The 20142-nt window shown below is 49.6% G+C and overlaps 2 protein-coding genes across 3 annotated transcripts; one reads left to right on the forward strand and one right to left on the reverse strand.

Moving 5' to 3' along the window:
- Positions 1–802: 802 nt before the first annotated feature.
- znf526 (zinc finger protein 526) lies at positions 803–7014 on the reverse strand. The gene is made up of 8 exons (XM_067237514.1): positions 6851–7014; positions 6007–6457; positions 5659–5825; positions 5266–5364; positions 4376–5151; positions 4111–4246; positions 2149–3735; positions 803–1569 (listed from the first exon to the last, which is right to left on the reverse strand). Exons 2-8 carry the CDS (start codon positions 6293–6295, stop codon positions 1393–1395), a joined length of 3231 nt encoding a protein of 1076 aa, XP_067093615.1. The 5' UTR covers positions 6296–6457; positions 6851–7014; the 3' UTR covers positions 803–1392.
- A 545-nt stretch (positions 7015–7559) lies between these two features.
- On the forward strand, positions 7560–20111 carry gsk3ab (glycogen synthase kinase 3 alpha b). Of its 2 annotated transcripts, none has more exons than XM_067237515.1 (10): positions 7560–7877; positions 11969–12156; positions 12493–12576; positions 12823–12933; positions 14972–15102; positions 15461–15665; positions 15785–15880; positions 16080–16266; positions 16617–16694; positions 17056–20111. In XM_067237515.1, exons 1-10 carry the CDS (start codon positions 7703–7705, stop codon positions 17121–17123), a joined length of 1323 nt encoding a protein of 440 aa, XP_067093616.1. In that variant the 5' UTR covers positions 7560–7702; the 3' UTR covers positions 17124–20111. The 2 variants fall into 2 exon arrangements, with proteins under 2 accessions (XP_067093616.1, XP_067093617.1); XM_067237516.1 differs by having other exon boundaries at positions 11972–12156.
- The last annotated feature ends 31 nt before the right edge of the window (positions 20112–20142 follow it).

A 20142-nucleotide genomic window follows, 5' to 3' on the forward strand; every position in this document is an offset into this window, starting at 1 on the left:
TATCTAATCTGGTGTGTGGAGCCTCTGTAGCTGACACCAGTGCAGAAGAGACACTTGCCGACAGGTGGAGTATGGAAGCAAATCAGTGACATGATGTTATGAATAAATAAATAAAGGCATTGAATACTTAATATTGAAATTTAAACGCCACTGAATTTGTTGGTTTTGAATTTACCTATTTCAATGTGAAATTCAAGGTTTGGAAATTCAGGCTGCTAAAATTCGAATGGTGAAATTCTGATCCCAAAAAATTTATAAAAATCTGCAGAACTCTCTCCTCAGACCCCTCTCATCCAGGTGTAGCTGCAGGCAGTCATACATACAGATCAGTCATATAATCACAGCCTGGAGTCTGAGGAGAGAGGTCCGGTCTGAGGCAAGCAATACCTTGGTATCCCGGATGTTGCACTCTGAATTTTTGAGATCTGAATTTCACCATCCAAATTTGAGCAGTTTGAATTTTGTTCTATTTGAATTTCTGAAGTTTTTTGGGGGGGGGGGGGGGGGCATCTGAAATGTACTGTTTTTTACTGTGAATTTGAGCAACCTGAATTTCTGAACCTTGAATTTTTCGATCAGAATTTTTTTTTTTACATTGAAATAAATTCTATAAATTCTAAAGAGGTGAGTTCAAAACCAACAAATTTGGTGGTGTTTAAATTTAAATATTAAGTATTCAATGCCTTTTAAAATTCAAAACATGTCACTGATTTGCTTCCACCATGGAGGTCAAAGAAGATCTTTGACAGCCTTGTACTTCAAGCAACCGTTGATACTGACTCAATCAGGGCATGTTGGAAAACATCATTTATTTAGCAATGTATTTATTTACAACAAAAAGACATCCTAATAATGCAACAATCACATTTTCAGACCAAGGCTGAATGTACAGGCCATCGAGTAAAAACACGAAAGAGCTGAACTGAAGCACTAACAGGTGTTTGCTCCAACCACATCCGTCTTCACACAATTTGGTCTGTAAAAATATCTGCAATGTTTCCTTCAAGGGATTTGAAATGGACTTTATTAAGGCGATCATATCTTTATAATAATCACAGTTTTTAGGTTTTTCACACCCTTTCTAGATAAAGCTCAAGAGTCAACATTGGGAAACACTTTCAGCTGACGCGTGAGGGGGGGCTTTCAGATAACAGGTAAAAAGGACACAGACAAAAACACCATCAGCTCACATTCATCTCATCGGTCCAGTCCATCCATAACACTTTTCCATGTTGGCCTTTCAAAATGGCTGACATTAGCTGTGTAACCCTAGTTAGTTGACTATCTAAAAATGCATCCTTCCCTCAGTCTTGAGTATGCGGGTTCTGATTGAAGGGTTGGTATTCACGGTGTGCGCGTGCGAGGTGTGCGCGTGCGAGGTGTGTGTGGTCCTCAGAGTGTGTGCAGGTTGTCCACAGCGATGGTGTCCATGCCCAGGCTGTTCTCCAGAGCCGTTTGGTAGATCTCGATGGCCTCTGCCAGGGGCAGAGTGCCCCCCTCGGTGGTCTCGATGATGGCGATGGTCTCCCCAAACTCATTACACATGATGGTGGGGGTACCCTGAGTCTGCTGGAGGGAGAGGTAGGGAAGTATACCATAAATAAACATGCTAAACAATAATACACAGAATGGTTCATTTACTGACAGGAAACTTGATGTTACTTACTAGCTAGTTGAATGATCTATTTACTAGATATTCACTAGATATTCCCTTCCACTGTTGGCCTCTTCAACAAGGCCAAGGGACCACACTGACTCTAATGACTTCTTGCTTAAAACACACTGCTTTTTGCACTGCATTACAAAATGGTATCTTGTACATTTGTATTTTTTGTAATATTTGTATTTTTATATTGTAATTTACGGCAACTTATATTTTATTTTATTGTATATTTAATTCTATTCTAATCCCACTTAGTACTGCTAGTTTATGTACCCTTAGTATAGATAGTCCACATATTAAAATTTTAGGTATACGTTTATTGTATGCACCTTCCTGCCAAAGCAAATTCCTTGTCTGTGCAAACTTTCATGGCGAATAAATCCCATTCTGATTCTGATTCTAGTTAATAAGTAGTTAGTTGTAACTTGACCGGTCAATAGCAAGTAGGATCCTTTCCGGTGCGACTCTCAAAACTCCCATCTTACCTGCTGCAGGTCGGAGGCCTGAATCTGGATGAGCTGCGTCTGCCCATTGGCCAGCTCCACGGCCGAGGCGTCCACCACGGCCACGGCGGCGCTGGTCTCCATGGCGACCTGGGCGGCGGCCTGGGCGGCGGCCTCCTGCTCCAGCCTCTGCTGGCGAGCGTGAGTCATCTTGTGGTTGCGCAGGTTGGAGAAGGTCTTGAAGGCCTTGCCGCACAGCGGGCAGGCGTGCGGACGCTCGCCTGTGTGCGTGCGCCGGTGCTCCGCCAGGTGCATGCTCTGGACGAAGCCCTTGCCGCACGTGTCGCAGCGGAACGGCCGCTCGCCCGAGTGCGTGCGCAGGTGCTCGCGCAGGTGCGTGTTCTGCCGGAAGCGCTTGCCGCACACGCCGCAGGGGAACGGACGCTCGCCCGTGTGGACGCGCTGGTGCAGGGCCAAGCCGGAGGACGAAACAAACAGCTTTTTGCAGATGGGACACTCGTGCGCTTTGACCCGAGGAACGCTACTGCTACCGCGAGGCCTTCCCGGACCCATGTTGTGGCTCAGCTGATGCAGACGCAGGTTGGCTGGAGAGTTGAGCTTCTTCCCGCACACGGCGCAGTCCAGGCGGCCTCTCTCCTGCCCGGACGTGGCCCGGGGCTCCTGGCTGTCGCCCGAGGTGGAAGGGTCGGCGCTGGATTCCCCGTTGTGACCCTGGGCCTCTCCCTCCAGCCCAGCTTGGAGCAGGGCGAGGTGGGCCTCCAGGCAGTGGATGTCGCGCTGCCTCCGGTACATGAAGCCAGCCTCGCAGTGGGAACAGGGGAAGGGGGCGGGGGAGCCCGGGTGCTGGCTGTAGCGATGCGCGGCTAGCTTGGCCGACCACTTGAAAGTGGAGGGGCAGTCTGGGCAGGGCCAGGGGGTGGGGTTGGCGTGGAGGAGGCGGTGCTGGCGCAGGTTGGAGGACTGGGTGAAGGAGCGGTGGCAGACGTCGCAGCGGTAAGGGCGCAGCCCCGAGTGGGTGAGGTTGTGGCGGGTCAGGTTGGCGAGGGACGTGAAGGTCTTGCCGCAGTCGGAGCACTGGTAGGGCCTCTCGCCCGTGTGGGTCCGCAGATGGTTGCGTACGTGGATCTGCTTCTTGAAGGACTTGCCGCAGACGCCGCACTTGAAGCGACGGTCGGTCACGTGGGTCGTGTGGCGGTGGCGAAGGAGGCGGAGCTGGGAGGGGAAGCGTTTGTCGCAGGAGGGGCATGGGTACGCCCCCTTTTCGGCCCCTCCCTCGGAGACGAACCTGGGTTGTTCCGCCGAGCCAGAAGTGGTGGGTGGATCCGAGGTTGTAGAGGGTCCAGAGATCGAGGCGTCTCCTGGTTGGGCCTCGCCAGACCACCCAGCAGGAGCGGGCACCGCATCTCCGTTCACTTCTCCTCCCTCTCTCCCTCCCCCAGCCTGGGAGCTGGGGGCCAGGCCTTCCCCTGAGGCCTCCATCTCCTCGATGAGGGGGGCCAACAGGCTCTGGTCCGGGGCCTCCAGGGGCCAGCTGCCCTCCCTCCTGGCCCTGGCTCTCTGCAGGATGGCCAGGGCAGAGAGGGACACCCGCCTGGGCTCAGCCAGTACCTGGGAATGGACACGGGCAAATCTCAACAACACACACCCCAACCCTCTGGTGCTAGTGCTTTCTTAGCTTAATTAGCTGGAAGCGTCTACATATCGAGTCGAGTTTGTAGCGTTTCAGAAATAGCTTATAAATTAGCCTGAAAATCAGACAAGTAATTACTAACGTGAAACAGTAAATGGTCTTGACAGAGTGACTTCTTGTTGCCTGTTCTTTGGGCCTGGTTTGAATCCTTTGTTTACGGTCTCCACACGTTGCTTATAGGTTTTGGCACGCTATTGTTTGCAAGCAATTTGTATTTGTGCTACTCTGAAACAATTTGCGATGAGCCAAACCTACACGGCCGAATGGACAGGGTGCTTGGTTTAATCCATTACCATGGCAACGGGGCTGGTAGTGACCGGGGGGTCGCGCGGGAGGTGAGTGCGCCGGTGGTACAGGAACTTGGTCATGTTGGTGAACGTTTTGGAACAGAACTGGCACTTGTGCAGTGGCTCGGCAGTGTGGGACTTCCTACGAGAGAGAGAGAGAGAGACAGGGAGAGAGACAGAGAGAGAGAGAGAGAGTACAAGATGACTGAAACGTTCGGGAGAATTTGAAACTCAACTGAAAACAAGACCTGTGGAAATCCGCCGTCCTAACCTGTGCAGGATGAGGGTCATCTCCGTGGTGAAGCCGTGTCCACAGTCCACACACAGGTAACGCGCCTCGCCCGAGTGCGTGCGCATGTGCGTCTGAAGCGACGACTCCTTCTTGAACACCTTGTCACACTCGGGGCACTCGTGAGTGCCCTGCTCGTGCACGCGTTGGTGAGCTGCCAGACGATTGGCCGAGGTGAACGAGCGACTGCACTGGCCGCACTGCTGAGGTCGAACCCACACGGTCGCTTTCTTCTCAGCCGCCTTTTTCCTGACCTCATCCGTCCTCTCCGCCTCGTCCTCCCTCGACCCTTCCTCCTCGTAGCCGGTCATCACGCCCGCCTCTCCGCTCTCCTTGTCCTGACCCAGGAAGTGCTCCCCCTGGTGTTGGAGGAAGTCCTCCGGCGTCTGAAAGAGGAGGTTGCACTCGGAGCACTCGTACGGGTGGATGATGAGCACCTCCTGCTGCTGTTTCTCATCTCGCAGCCCGGAGGGCAGAGTCAGCTCCAGACGCTGGAGGCCGTTCCCCTGGACCCCAAGCTTTCCTGCCAAGCCCGGCCCCAGAGGGGTGAGCAGAGGAGGGAGGAGCTTGGCCCGGCGCAGGGTAGGGGTGGAGCCGTCCGCCAGGGCCTGGGCCGTGAGGATCTGGAGACGCATGGTGGCTGAGCCGGGGAGGGGGGACACGGGGGGCAGGAGGGAGGCACGGGAATGGGAGGCAGGCTTGGAGGCGGCCCGCTGTTTCTGCTGCTGCTGCTTCTGCAGTTGCTGCTGGGCCAGAACCTAAGCGGTCAAGAGATCCAAAAACATATATTCACACTCAAACATCCTTCAGTTTGGTTCAACAGTAAAGCTAGCTTAAATCTAAATGTTGTGAGTGAGACAACCCGTAGACACCTGTGCTAGTATTTCCCCGGCTTGCTCTTCGCTCAACACAAAGTTCTGAACGTTGCCCAGCGGAGTCACGGTTCCATCCGGCTGCAGCACATACTCCTGCTGAGAGAGAGAAAGACAGAGAGACAGACAGAGAAAGACAGAGAGAGATACAGAAGAGTAGAAGTTAGTCTCAAGACCTGACAAACACCTCATTGAATCTTCTCTGTAACAGATCTGCATTAGCAATTTTTAAGTGGACACTACAGAAAAAAACATGATCTGAAACCAACACAAAGCTACTTCCATGCACCCAAGGAACATCAAGTTAACTAAACCCCCCTCCCCCTCATGTCCCTTGATTGCTCCTACAGTCAACAAAGCCTCTTCCAATCCTTGGTTGAAAGAAGAACTCACAGTGACTGTGTTGCTGTGGGTGCTACTTCTGCTGTGGGTCTGCCTGTGTTCCAGCCACACCTCGGGCGAGTCAAACAGCGCCAGGCAGTCCAGACACTGGTACTGGACCGGGCCTGACACCTGGGCATCACCGCCTGCTTCGTCCGTCTCCAACACCTCACACAGCTCTGATCCACACAAGACAGACAGAGACACATGAATATATAGCCTGGTGATTGTCAGCCTCATCCACAAAAAAAAGGAATTGAGGATATGGCAAAGGATATGAAATGCAATGCAAATGCTAATTTGTAGTTCTCTCATTCCAAGATGCCCACACACACACCCACATAGATCTCCGCTTCTCACCATGGTGTTCCGTATCCATACCGGCCTCTCTCATGTGCATCTCCTGATGCAATAGCAGTTCCTCTGGGTTCCTAAGGAGGGCGCCACACTCCAGGCACTGGTACTGGCTCTCCCCCTCCTCAGAGAGGCCCTGGATAGCCATTTCCTCTGCCTCTTCCCCCTCTACACCTGTATGGATCTGCTGATGCACCAATACTTCCTCCAGGGTGTTGAAGAGCTGATGGCACTCACTGCACATGTACTGGTGCTCCACGTACATCCCATCTAGTGCCTCCTGTTGGTCAGCCATGATTACTGCTGACTGACTGTCACCTCTGTACAGGTGAAGTGTGTGCAAGTATTACTATTCTGCACAAGCGTTGGTTTGAAAAACGTATATGCTACTGCGGTGTTTTGATGGTTTTTCCTTAGAGTTTTCCTGACTCTCGGCAACACTATAGCAACTGGAAACCTGTGAACGGAGAAACAATATTCGTATATTATTGATTTTACATTAAATATGTAAAGAACTGAGAGCAGATCAGTACTGCTGTCATGCGGTGATCGTTTTCAACATCCTAAGGCCTTTCGATATTTGAATGAATATGCAAGCGCAATACAACGGTTCACACTAAATAATAATGTCTGCAAGAATTTCATTTCTTCCTTTCCTACATGTGTTATCACATGACGAGCTGTTGGCGGCGCTATCCCTGATATTCTAGACCTATTCAGAGGCACCGCTGTATCCTGACTGTGGCTCCCCAGTTCAAGGCGGTCGTCAGGCGGCGCTACCCACTTTTACCCGCAGGTCTCCGGCAGCGACTACAGGCCCTTCCTTCCCCTCCCGTTTAAAAAAACATACCTCTCATTTACTGTCGTTGGACGATACCTCGTGCGCTCGCCACTGTTGCCTCTCGAACATAGCGATGCATTTTCCGTATCCTATTCGTTCTAGTTCCGCTCCGGTTTAGACTCAAGAATTTCATTTCTACGAACGGCTTGTTAAAGACACATTTCAATGCACGAAATACACCGTTTGTCCCTGGCTCGGTCTCCGTTGTGATATGCCGTCCCGCCTTGTTCCCGGGCCCTGTGACTTTATCCAGCAGCTATTGGGTGATTTTTCTGTCACTCATCGGACCGGCGCTTTTTTAGATTGCACATAGTTGGCTCTTTTGGTCGTTAATTAACTGCTTTTGTATGTTTTACATTTCTATTTACGTTTTTCTAGCTACATTAAAGCCATTTACAAATTATTATTATTATTTTTGAAAAAAATTAAACGGTCTTGATCCTCTGGTAGGCCTATAATGTTTTCAAATATACATATAATGTGTTTTTTCCCCAAACTGAGTGACCCAAATTATATGCATGAACCCACTAGCATTTCCCAAATTTATACTGATTACTATGCATGTAACTTTGTATATCAACATGACAAGCTAATGTTGGCGCCGTGAAACCAATACTAAAAACGCCATTACCCAGAAATCCTTGCAATGTGACGCTGCTGTGCGTCAGGTCCTCAGTCCCCCACCAACAGTGTTCCAAGTGAAGAAGAAAGGGGGAGACGTACGAGGTAGCCTAAACGATACGCGACCAATGCGGTGTATTTTATAACGATTTTTTGATAGTATATATATAAAGTCTGTGCCTGCTTGGCTCTATATCGCGCCTACCTTCCCCCCCTGCCCCGGCTTTAGCGCACACAAGTATGAGTGGCAGCGGGCGGCCCAGGACCAGCTCATTTGCTGAGCCTCCGGGGGCTCCCGGAGCCGCTGCAGCAATTGCCGGATCGGCTGTTGCTGGTGGGAGCTCCGCAGGAAAACCCGGGGCTTCACAGGCCAGTGGGAGCAGCTCGACGGGCTTCGGAAATTTAAAACTAACCAGTGAGTTTATCCATCTTATCATAACAGTCACTTTTTGGACCGTCTAGACGTTACACTTTAAAATGTTACAAACGTCATTAGAAAAATGTATGCCGAGCTAGCCAGGTAGCTAACAAGTGTTAGCTAGTCAACAACTAGGCTCTCGTTTTTGAAGCAAACCAGGGTAGCAGGTTTTTAAAACTAGACAGTGGAGTCAAGGGCTTACGTTGGTTATAGTGTCTCGTTACGTGTAAGAACTAGCTTATCACTCAGTAAAGCATGTAGGGCATTTTTTTCTACTGCGGAAAATTGGCTGTCGATTGAGCCAAATGAAATGGTGTAGCTAACTAGAGAACGTTAAACACGCTACTGTGCTAGCTGGTCGGTAGCTAACCATCAACTAGCTAAAGTCGTTTTTTTCTGCTTGCTACCAAGTTAATGTGCAGCGAAAAAACGTTAGTTAGTTGGTCAAATACAGTAACATCTTCCATATCAAATGTTACCAATGGTTAGTTGTCTAATGTGTAAAGTAACTATCAGTCGCGCTGCCAACTATTGGTCCACCGAGAACGTTGTGAACGTCGCCTTCAAATTTAGTCTGTAGCTGTTAGCTCTATCTGCTAGCTAGCAATCTGTCTTGACTGCCATTATAAACTGCTAACACGTTAGCCAGCAGCGTAGGCAATGCTAGTCAAACTGGGTCAACATTATAGTTCTATTCGGATAACTAACGTTAGCTAACTAATTAGATATCCTGGAGGTTACTATGTGCAGATTATAAAAAAGGCAGCACTCGCGGATTTTTCACTGTTTGTTAGCTGTCTCGTGAACGAGACCTATTTGCCAGGCTATTTAACAGATGACTCACGCATCCGACTCCTCAACCCTTAGTAGGACAATTTAGTAATGTTTATTAACAAAACACGTTAGTCAGCTATATCAGGCAAGTGGCATGTAAGGTGGTCACGACTGACTTTACAAAACATGGGTATTTTCCTAACAAATACAACCACTGACAATCCAGATAACCAGTGCTCTGATTATATACTGATCAAGTACATCAAGTCATGTCTTGGAGATGTGATGCATGTAGCTGATACATGTATAAATGGACTAAACAGGCCTACAATTATTCCTCATTGTTCTAGTTTCTTGTCCACTAGTTTCAATGTGTTAAGGATTCTTCAAAAGGTTCAATTGGTACACCAACATTAATTTACAGTATGCTGACTGCTAGCTTGGTTAAGCAGAGCCTGCAGTTGGAAGACTTTCTGTGTGTAGGCAAAGAGGAGGTGTTGACAAGGTCACCCTTTTAGGTGGGGTGGGGTGGGGGTGGGGGCTTAAGATGGAACATTGCAGCACAATTTCCATGTCTAACATGGTAGGATGGTATGCAGACAAATAAAAAGCATGGGCACTAGGTGACCCAGATGCCATGGAAAATGGCTTTGCATGGTAATCACAGTGTGATTCTGAACCAAGGTGAGAACCATAAACATCACGCACCGTTACCTAGCCTGTCATCCGTATGCTACTCTGAAGGGTAGGCGACCCGGCAGGGGCGGGTCATCGCGGTTCATACTGCGATGTGAAGAGTTCAGCCGGAGAGGAAGACTCACTGGGTTGGTGTTGCAAGTGCAAAGAGGTTTGAGCAGAGAGAAATACATGCACTTGAATGAAACACTAGAACAAAAAGTGAGTTACAGATGAGTGGCAAGCCAGTCTGCAGTGTGTCTAGTCAGTCCGGGCGGCCGAACAGCGGGTCTGTGTTGCGCTGGGCCTCAGATGTGTTCGTTTGCGCATTTTCTTTGTCTCGACCCGTGTTCCCACCAGGGTGTGCCCCTGATAAAAGCCTTGTTCCTCAAAGAGGTGTCCAGAGGTAACAGAAACCCAAACAAAGGCGTCGCTACTACTGTTAGGTGACCGTATTGACGAGTAAAGCGCATAGCAGATCAGAAGCTGTAAATGTGTTGCGACGTAAAGAGTGGATCAGGGGCAGTAACAGGCTGCAGGGTAACTTTCTGACACATGTAGCACTCGGCCCGGTTCCCTTCATACCGTATTGCCTTCAGCGCAAAGATGATTTGGTTATGTGGTTATTGGTGTCTGATGGCGTATAGAGCAGTGTGTTTGTGGGTTTTAAGAACTGGACTTGCTAATGGTTGTTTTCATTGGTTCTAATACAGACGGCACATCCCCTACCAATACACTCTAGATGTTTTGGCAATGATTATGTGTTAGTGTAGAGAAATACAATACATGGTTGTAATACCTGACCACCCAAGTACTAATATTTTAGGGGATAATAAGTGTAGACATGAGTGTATAGTTAATTTGTTCTAAAGAGTCTTCTGGAAATCATTTGCTCGTCCTCGCCTGTCTCCCTGCTCCTCATCACCCATGCGTTGACTACCTCAGGAACCAAAGCTTGTTACTGGCAGCTGGTCGAACGGCTCATTGTCGCTGGATGTTTATCTGCTCCATATTAAATGCTCTCCCCTTAGACGGCACTTGTTGTTTGAAAGGAGGCCCAGTGTTTGTGTGAGCCTGGTAGAGGTTCAGGAGACCACAGATCACAGGTGTAGAGGTTCAGGAGACCACAGATCACAGGTGTAGAGGTTCAGGAGACCACAGATCACAGGTGTAGAGGTTCAGGAGACCACAGATCACAGGTGTAGAGGTTCAGGAGACCACAGGTGTAGAGGTTCAGGACACCACAGATCACAGGTGCTGCTCTGTAGGCTACGATGCTTCTGAAGCAAAGCGGCTTCAGATGGGATTTGATCTTAAGCACGTGTGTCCCAAAGCATGTCCATAATGTTCAGCCTGCCTCTTGCATTCAGGCATCAATGTCTTTTATTTTTTGGGGAAATGTAACCATTCCCCCTTATATAGTTTGTTGATGTATGTATTTCATGTAGACCTGAGTAGTGTCAAAATATAATATCAAGTAATGTAAATCTATAAAATACACCAGCCAAATATGAATGACTATTTTCTTTGCAAGGAAATTTGAAGAGTTTTTTTTTTAATAGGAAAGCTGTCCAAATGTGACTAGGCTAGAGTCAGTAACCTCCAGTCAGAGATGTAGACACGTCATAAGTGAGCCGCAGAGTCTGCAGGAGAGTGGGGGGTGCCTGGACGTATCCGAGAGAGGACGGTCGTGTCGAGACAGGCGAAGTGATGGTTCGACTGCAGGAATCAGGGTACTGGGCGTGCTGCTGTCCACACAATGTTATCACAGGCTCTGACAAGTCACTTGGCAACAGGACTCTCCTTTGCGCCATTCCCTCCCTCTAAAATCTCAGGGCTTGTGGTGCTGGTGTGTCCCTCGGTTTACACACACACACACACACACACACCAACACATCCATTTTCAGCTAGCCAACGCCCTATGTGTCGAACTATGATTTGACACTAACCAGAGCTGTCACCGCCTGGAAGAATCCCTGGAGATCTGGCTAGGTTTGTGTCCACGAGACAGCCAGCGGCCCTGTTTCTATCCCACCCTATAAAAAACCCACCTCTCCCTTATCCTCCCCCTCTTGATGGTAACAACTCAATTTAAGATCACTACGCTACCTTTTCTCCTTAGTGGCAGAGCCCTTCCTAATCATCCAACCAATCGCGTGAGATCAGCAGTAACGACCTCCTTCCTTCTCGTTTGAAAGGTGTGAGGGTTGAAAGGGGAGAGGTGCAGGCAGGGTTGTGATGGGGATGCGTAGGGGCAGACGAGCAGGCCTCCAGGCCAGCAGACCGGAGCCCCCTCCAGGGACACGGGGGGCAGGGAGGAGCAGGAGCTCGTTATCAGCCAGTGGGAGGCTGCGTCTGTGGGGGAACGGCCACGAGGTCCCGGGTGTTCAGAGAAGAAGAGCTGCCTTGTTTTCTAGAGTCTCTCCCCTCCTCCTCGGGGGGGTTGTGGGGATGATGATGCAGGAGGTTATGACGACGTTTCCCGCATGAAATCCAGACACTTCACGTGTTCGTTTCTGGGGCATCCTAGAGAGAGAGAGACACTGTTTGCCCCACGAAAATGAGCTCTGTCTCTGGTCTATCACCAGAAGTTTGTGGAGTTTTTGTTACCTGTTCAAACGTGTCTGTCTGTCACCTAGGAGACAGCGGCAAGGTCACGACAGTGGTGGCCACGCCTGGCCAGGGGCCGGACCGTCCACAGGAAGTGTCCTACACGGACATCAAGGTGATCGGGAACGGTTCCTTCGGCGTGGTGTATCAGGCTCGTCTCATCGACAGCCAGGAGATGGTGGCCATTAAGAAGGTCCTGCAAGACAAGCGGTTCAAGGTAAACGCTCCACACACCATGCAAACACTGGACTGTGTCCTGTCTTCCTCTCCTCCCTTTCTCTCCTTTCTTTCTTCCTCCTTTCTCCTTTCCTTCTTCCTCCTTTCTCCTTTCTTCCTCCTTTCCTCCTTTCTCCTTTCCTTCTTCCTCCTTTCTCCTTTCCTTCTTCCTCCTTTCTCCTTTCCTTCTTCCTCCCTTATCTCCTTCCTCCTTACTGCAGAAACCACCAGAGGTAATGTAGAGATGCGTGCCGTGTGTGGTTCAGGTGGCGTTTCTTTGAGACATCTGCTTGCTTCCTCCCTCTCCTAACCGTCACCTCTCTTTCACCTTCTGTAGAACCGAGAACTACAGATCATGAGGAAGTTGGACCACTGCAATATCGTGAGGCTACGCTACTTCTTCTATTCCAGCGGAGAAAAGGTTTGCGTCCTCTTACTAGTTAAACAAATAACCCAGAAACGGGTTTTCTGAAAGACCCCCACCGCACCTACTCGACTCCTCTCTGCCCTGAGGTCATTTGCTTGTATATGCATGTTTCTCACGTTAACTTAAGGTTAAATGACTTCAGTCAGAAGGTTGCTGATTGGGTGTTTTGGTTTGACCAACTTGTCTCCTTGCCTCCTCACATCCACCCCCCCACCCCCCCACCCCCCCGCCCCCCTCCAGAAAGACGAAGTGTACCTCAACCTGGTTCTGGACTTTGTCCCAGAGACGGTGTACAGGGTGGCCCGGCACTTCAACAAGGCCAAGACCACGATCCCCATCATCTACGTCAAGGTGAACACTCCAACTTTCCCCATAAGAGCCCCGCCCCAGTCTTCTAACCTTCTACACTCAGACTTCTTATCCTTCTGAGAGACGCACTCCCTCACCACACTTCCCCCTCTCTCAATTATCGAAAATCCTTTTTCAGTCTTTCCCTCCTTCAGTGTATCCTGCCTCTCCAGTGTGTGTCTGTGTTGCTACCAAACTCTCTCTCTCTCTCTGTCTCTCTGTCTCTCTGTCTCTCTGTCTCTCTCTGTCTCTCTCTCTGTCTCTCTGTCTGTCTCTCTCTCTCTCTCTCTGTCCGTCTCTCTCTCTCTCTCTTTCTCTCTTGGTCTTTTACACCCTCTCTTACACACACATCCTTTTGTCTCTCTACCCCTGCAGTTCCCAATGCTGCCAAAGCCTCTTCCTACCTAGTTCTACTTAAGTGATTAGGGAGCCCAGCCTGCTTGCTCTAGCTGGTCTGCTCTGCATGGCTGGGAGGCAAACGCCTCAGCCTTATCCACTCTGCTCTGCTACCGTCTCCTGTCGGTTTGGCTCTGTTCCTCTCTCTCTCTCGCCCTCTCTGTCTCTCTCTCGCCCTCTCTCTCTGTCTCTCTCTCGCCCTCTCTCTCTGTCTCTCTCTCGCCCTCTCTCTCTGTCTCTCTCTCTCGCTCTGTCTCTCTCTCGCCCTCTCTCTCTGTCTCTCTCTCTCTCTCTCGCCTTCTCTCTCTCTCTCGCCCTCTCTGTCTCTCTCGCCCTCTCTCTCTGTCTCTCTCTCTCTCTCGCCCTCTCTCTCTGTCTCTTTCTCGCCCTCTCTCTCTGTTCCTCTCTCTCTCGCCCTCTCTCTGTCTCTCTCTCGCCCTCTCTCTCTGTCTCTCTCTCTGTCTCTCTCTGTGTCTCTGTCTCTGTCTCTCTCTCTCTGGTTTTCCCCTCTGTTTGAGGGAGCAGGAGAGGGACCTCTGCCGTGAAACATTTCCTAATCTTTTACCGCTTAGTCATTTTACTGTCTGAAACAGTCGAAAGTGCAGTTAAGGTGACATGGGACATCCAGCTTTATTCATTGAGTCTTTAGGTTTTGGAAGGGCCTATTGGTTTCACGTTTGGTTAAGTTGTGTGATTGGTTTAAATGCAGAAACCTTTTTTTTTAATATATTTTTTAAAATATATTTTATAAATATAGGATTATATTATGTCTTCATATTATTATATATATACACTATTCTTTTTAAAAACCTTTTAAGAGAGATGGTGTTTGTTTGCAGAATGCCTGGTTGACTGTCTAATAGACCACTGGTGTTGTATCTTTATTAGTGTGTGTGTGTGCGCGCACTCTTTCCCCACATCAGCAGAGAGGACATTAGCTGTGTCTCATGGCTCATTTCCCCGGCCCACCCCTCTCCTCTCTTCCCGCGTTGTGAAGACGCATACTGATCACACATGCTCTGCCCAGCACCGCCTCATCCATCTGTCATCCCTCTCCTCCTCCTCTCATCCCTCTATCATCCCTGTCCTCCTCCTCTTCTCATCCCTCTCCTCCTCTCATCCCTCCATCATCCCTCTCCTCCTCTCATCCCTCGGTCATCCCTCTCCTCCTCCTCTCATCCCTCGGTCATCCCTCTCCTCCTCCTCTCATCCCTCCTCCTCCTCTCATCCCTCGGTCATCCCTCTCTTCCTCCACTCATCCCTGTAATAGCCCTCTCCCACTTCTCCTTCCTCTCTGCACCTCTCCCAGGCCTCTTCCCACTAGCTTTGCTTCGCGCTCCCCCCCCCCCCCCCCCCCCCTCCCTCCCTCCCTCCCTCCCTCCCTCCCTCCCTCCCTCCCTCCCTCCCTCCCTCCCTCCCTCCCTCCCTCCCTCCCTCCTCCTGCTGTCCCCTCATGTTTCTGTCTGTTCGCTCTCCATCCAACTCATCTTCAGCCTGAGATACTTCCTTTTCAAACAGCCTCCAAATTGTGTCCTTCTTCCTACAATTTTGGGTTGTGTATTCAGCAACAGTACATTGCTGTGCTATATTAAACCCCTCCCTCTCCCTCCCCCCCCCCCCCCTCTCTCTCTCTGTGCCCCCCCAGGTGTACATGTACCAGCTGTTCCGCAGCCTGGCCTATATCCATTCCCAGGGCGTGTGTCACAGAGACATCAAGCCTCAGAACCTGCTGGTGGACCCCGAGACGGCCATCCTCAAACTCTGTGACTTTGGCAGGTTAGATCCCGGTCTCTGGCTCCGCCTCTCTCTCCGCTGTCTGCCTGTGTCGTTCTCTCTGTTGTTGTTTACTTTTCACATTTAGTCATTTAGCAAATGCTCTTATCCAGAGATACTTACAGTAAGTACAGGGACATTCCCTCGAGGCAAGTAGGGTGAAGTGCCTTGCCCAAGGACACAATGTCATTTCGCACGGCTGGGAATCTAACAGGCAACCTTCTGATTAATTGCCCGGTTCCCTAACCGCTCAGCCATCTGACCCCCTGTTTCTCTGCGTCTGTGTGTCACTATGTATGGTGTTTCTCCAGTCTGTTGACTGTCTCTTTCCCCCCCCCTCTCTCTTCCTTCTGGTCGTCAGTGCAAAGCAGCTTGTTCGCGGGGAGCCGAACGTGTCCTACATCTGCTCGCGGTACTACCGCGCCCCGGAGCTCATCTTCGGAGCCACCGACTACACGTCCAACATCGACATCTGGTCAGCGGGCTGCGTGCTGGCGGAGCTGCTGCTGGGACAGCCCATCTTCCCCGGAGACAGCGGCGTGGACCAGCTAGTGGAGATCATCAAGGTGAGGGGGACGGACGGGTGGATGAGTGGAGATGGAAGGATGGCCCTGTGTGGGTCAGGTTGCCACGGCGATGGCGAGCACACTCTGAAACCAACCAGCCCGTGTGCTTTCCCCTCCAGGTTCTGGGAACTCCCACGAGAGAGCAGATCCGAGAGATGAACCCCAACTACACAGAGTTTAAATTCCCACAGATCAAAGCACACCCCTGGACAAAGGTACGTTCCCTACCCCACCCCCCCCACACCCCAGGGGGCAGACAGACCCCGGCCGCAGTTTGACTGGATGGTCTGGTGGGAGGAGGTTTCAGAAGAGGGTGTTTGTTCGTCGGAGACGCTCGGGTAGCGCCCGTCGTCGTTTTCTAACCTCAGTTCACCGCCAACGGAACCTGAACACAGCCTCTCTCCTCTGTCCCAGGTGTTTAAGCCCCGCACGCCCGCAGAGGCCATCTCCCTGTGCTCTCGCCTGCTGGAGTACACGCCCGTGACGAGGCTGTCCCCGCTGGAGGCCTGCGCCCACGCCTTCTTCGACGAACTGCGCCAGCCCAGCGCCCGCCTGCCCAGCGGAAGAGACCTGCCCCTGCTCTTCAACTTCAGCCCTGTTGGTGAGACTCACCCCCCTCTCTCTCTCACTGTCATTGTTTCACTCTCTCACACACTCTTTCTCTTGCTCTGTTTTTCCTGCTCTACCTCTCTATTTCTCTCTGTCTGTCTGTCTCTCTACCTGTCTGTCTCTCTCTCTACCTGTCTGTCTCTCTCTCTACCTGTCTGTCTCTTTCTACCTGTCTGTCTCTCTCTCTACCTGTCTGTCTCTTTCTACCTGTCTGTCTCTCTCTCTACCTGTCTGTCTCTCTCTCTCTACCTGTCTGTCTCTCTCTCTCCAGTCATATGTTGTCTGGTGTTAGGTTCTATTTCCTTGGTGGGTCTAATCGTGGGGTTTTGTTTGTCTCTCCAGAGCTGTCTATCCAGCCCCAGCTGAACTCCACTCTCATTCCCCCTCACGCTCGCGCTCAGACATCACCTGCCTCACATGGTATGCAGTTTGCCCCTACACACACACACACACACCACCTATCACAAGCTGTTCTTCACGTATGATAACCGCAGTAGTACCACAACGGTATACACGGAAGCGTAAGGCTATAATTGTGGAAAGGCAATTTCTATATGATACATCTTCAAAGTAACAGGTGAAGAGGTGACATTGGAAAAGTAGTGTTACTCCCCAGAATTTTTAAATGTACATTCTACTGACACCGAGCTGTTTGTGTGGCTAAACTCTGAGAGAGCCTCGCTACCTTGCACAACATGTTTATATGGGACAAACAGGGTTTATACTAAAGGGTCCTTTTCCTTTTTCTACCTTTTAATGCTGTACCCCTTTTTTCCAACAGAGGGCAGTGTTTCAGACAGTCCTGCCCAGCCTAGCTCAGCCCCTGGATCCATCAACAACAGCACCTGAACACCCATTCTTCAGTTCCCCCTTCTCCTGGCTTCTCCCCTCCCCCCCCCCCCCCCCCCCCCGCCTTCCCACCCCCCCAACTCTCATCTCCTAGCTCCCTTCTGGCTCCAAACTTCCTATTACGACTCTCATGTCAACACTCACCAACACAGTCATTTCCCCCAGGTTATTTAACAGGTTTGGGTGTAAACACGGTTCTAGTGCTTATCTGTCTGTGTCCCTGTAGGAGGGTGGGGTAGTTCTGATGCTCACAGTGGGGTTCATTAAATAGGGTTCATTAATAAGTAGGCTCAAGGAATGTGTTCATCTGCTCATCCAACACACCAGCTTAGTGAACCTGTCCCTAAGACTACAACAGTGCTGGTTGAGGCAGTTGTGTATGACAGCAAAGTTTATATTTCTTTGGTAGATCAAACCCTGGGGGGAACACTGTATTAAGAATCTCTGCTAATAGATTATACTTTGTTTTTTTGTTTTATTCTCAAATTGTTATGTTTTATTTATTCAATCCCTGCTTTGTTTTCATTAGAGCTGGTGTTGTGGCCGGAGATACTGGGCTGGGGGAAGTCTGTCAGGTTTCTTTCTATGACAGATATCGACAATCTTCCTTTTTTTGTAAAACGTCTACAATACTCTTGGAGAGGACTGTAGAAACCCCCTGGAACCTCCTAGAACCATATTTGTTCTCTGACAGGGTTCTCTGTCTCATGGCGGAGAGGAAACCCATGTTTTTATCTGTTTTATCGGATACCAAATTGCAGCGGCAAGGTCATTAGGGTTTTGCGTTCCTTTTTATTTTTTTTCGGCTGCATTTTAGATGAAGTGAGATTTTATACGCTTTTTTCCAGTTGGGTGACGACCCATCCAAGTCCGTTGCAGTGAGGGAATGTCTCTGTGGAGTTTTAAGTCTTAAATGTATTTTATTTGAACAAGAGGAAACTATCTAGGAATGGGAATATCCATATTTAGTTCCTGTACGTCTTTGCCCCCGTCTCTTTAGCTGGGAAGATCATTTATTTTCTTTTACCTGAGTCAGTAGATACTGTTCAGCTCCAAAAGCATGGTAGCAGAGACTGAGCGCTACCTGTGGGTGCTGTCCTCAATCCACATAACCTGCACGCAATTGGCTGGAGCTGAGCTCATTCAATTCCACAGTAGAGGCCGTTCTTGTACCCCGTCCAAAGCCCTACATTTTCTATCTGCTGTCGCCTTGCAGATTAGCAAACGGCCCATTCAGAGACGTGTGCGTCTGGGAGGTTTCTCCCAGTGCTTACATGCCAGGACTGACTTGGCCAGTCTGGTTGAAAGACAATTTGACACTCCCGTTTTTTTCTTTTTTCTGTCTATTGTCTCAACGCACAATTTCACTGCATGTAGAGTCCAACACCAACAGTTTGTCATCACGTCTGTGTTTGTGTGTCTTGTGGCGTAAGCATGACACCGGCGCGTGTGTTCGACAGGCCCCCCACCCCCGCTTTCCCCCACACCAACTCTATGGACCTCTGCCTCAGTACCTGTGACCGTGAGTGCTGATCCTCACCCCACCAGACCGGGGGCGCGTGCGGGCCTGTGTCCCGCCTCCCAGAGACCCTGCCAGTAGCATCAGTCACTCATTCAACCGCCACTCGGACATGCATGTTAGAGCACACTGGTACTTCCTTCCTGCCTGCCTGCCCACCACAACGATAGCTGGAATCAGAACACCTTTTTTAGGGAGGGGGGGGGGGAAGAAATCTAAATATTGCCCAACCACTTGTGGAGCCTCCTTGTCTTCTTCCATTGCTCCCCTCCTACCTCTGCCACCACCCCCGCTATGTCCTTCCTTCCTTTCACTGCTAAACTGTAAATATCAAGTACCTTTATTTTTTTTTGTTTTATTTTTTTGTTTGTTATTATTGTTATTATATTGTTGTACTTGTAATTTCTTTATTTTTTCGTTTCTTCTCTAGTAGAGTCGTAGCAGCGACCAAGCTCCCTCGAGTCTCATTCTGTAAATACGATTTCATTTCAGTCCCTGGTTCAGGGGGGGAAAACAGAACAAAATGTTTCTCTCGTTGTTAGTCTCTCTCCCTCCATTTCTCTCTTGTTGCCTTTCCCCTCACCCCCCTCATAAATATTGTCATTATCGTTTTTATTTATTGTATTTTTTTTTTTCTTTTCCTTAGAACGATTTCTCTCTAAGGGGGGAGGAAGGGTTTCAAGTTGAAAGGTTTGTTTTGTAAGAATTTTAACACAAGTCACATGTCCTGACATCCAAGATACTGTACTTTGATCTCAGCGTCAGAGCATTTCCTAGCACGGATCTAGTATTTTTTTTTTGCAGGTACACATGCTATCCAGTAGGTGGAGCTACAGGTTTGCCGTTTTAAATGTGAAGGGAATGTCACGACTGTGGGTCCATGGTAACGGTGTTGGGCCCAGTACCCATGGTCGAGGAGCAGAAGGCCTATAGGTGGCCTGCTAATACTGCTGTCTCTGGGTGGGTTGTACCCTGCCCCACAACCTTTACCATCCCCTGCATCTCAATGACCCCTGTTTCCTTTTAGCCTTTTTAGTACGACTGTAGTGGGGCAAACCTGTTCAGTTTCTTGTGCGTGCTGACACAAATCTATGAATGACCTATGACCTATTGAGAGCGACCTTTCAGAATGTGTGTGTGTGTGTGTGTGCGTGCGTGCGCTGTTTGGGAGTGTGGATACATTTCGCAGAACTCTTGTGCCCCATTATGTTTCCCTGATATGAAGAGATGACTCTCTTATTGCTTTCTGTAAAAAAAAAAAAAACTATTTTCTGTCATACAATGGTTTTAATTTGTTGTGGTTCCTGCTCCTTCATCATCCTACTGGAGGATCAGAGGATCTTTGGTGGGAAATTGAATGGTTGTGAAAGGAGGGGATGATGGAGAGAGAGAGAGGGACGGAGGGAGAGAGACTGTGTTTTTGTTTGTTGGTATAAATAATTAAACTCATTAATAAAGATATGAAACTGCTCCCGTTTCTAGTGTGTGTCAACAACACAG

Source organism: Osmerus mordax, chromosome 6, assembly GCF_038355195.1.
Source record: "Osmerus mordax isolate fOsmMor3 chromosome 6, fOsmMor3.pri, whole genome shotgun sequence".
NCBI lineage: Eukaryota > Metazoa > Chordata > Actinopteri > Osmeriformes > Osmeridae > Osmerus > Osmerus mordax.

What these genes read in the sequence shown, in the direction of transcription:
- znf526 (XM_067237514.1), bottom strand. Translation starts at nt 6,295, where the DNA reads ATGGCTGACCAACAGGAGGCACTAGATGGGATGTACGTGGAGCACCAG. An exon ending in CCCACAGCAACACAGTCACT is followed by an intron (nt 5,365 to 5,658) that starts GTGAGTTCTTCT and finishes TCTCTCTCTCAG; the next exon opens with CAGGAGTATGTGCTGCAGCC. An exon ending in ATGACCCTCATCCTGCACAG is followed by an intron (nt 4,247 to 4,375) that starts GTTAGGACGGCG and finishes TCTCTCTCGTAG; the next exon opens with GAAGTCCCACACTGCCGAGC.
- gsk3ab (XM_067237515.1), top strand. Translation starts at nt 7,703, where the DNA reads ATGAGTGGCAGCGGGCGGCCCAGGACCAGCTCATTTGCTGAGCCTCCG. An exon ending in CGGAAATTTAAAACTAACCA is followed by an intron (nt 7,878 to 11,968) that starts GTGAGTTTATCC and finishes TCTGTCACCTAG; the next exon opens with GAGACAGCGGCAAGGTCACG. An exon ending in AAACTCTGTGACTTTGGCAG is followed by an intron (nt 15,103 to 15,460) that starts GTTAGATCCCGG and finishes TCTGGTCGTCAG; the next exon opens with TGCAAAGCAGCTTGTTCGCG.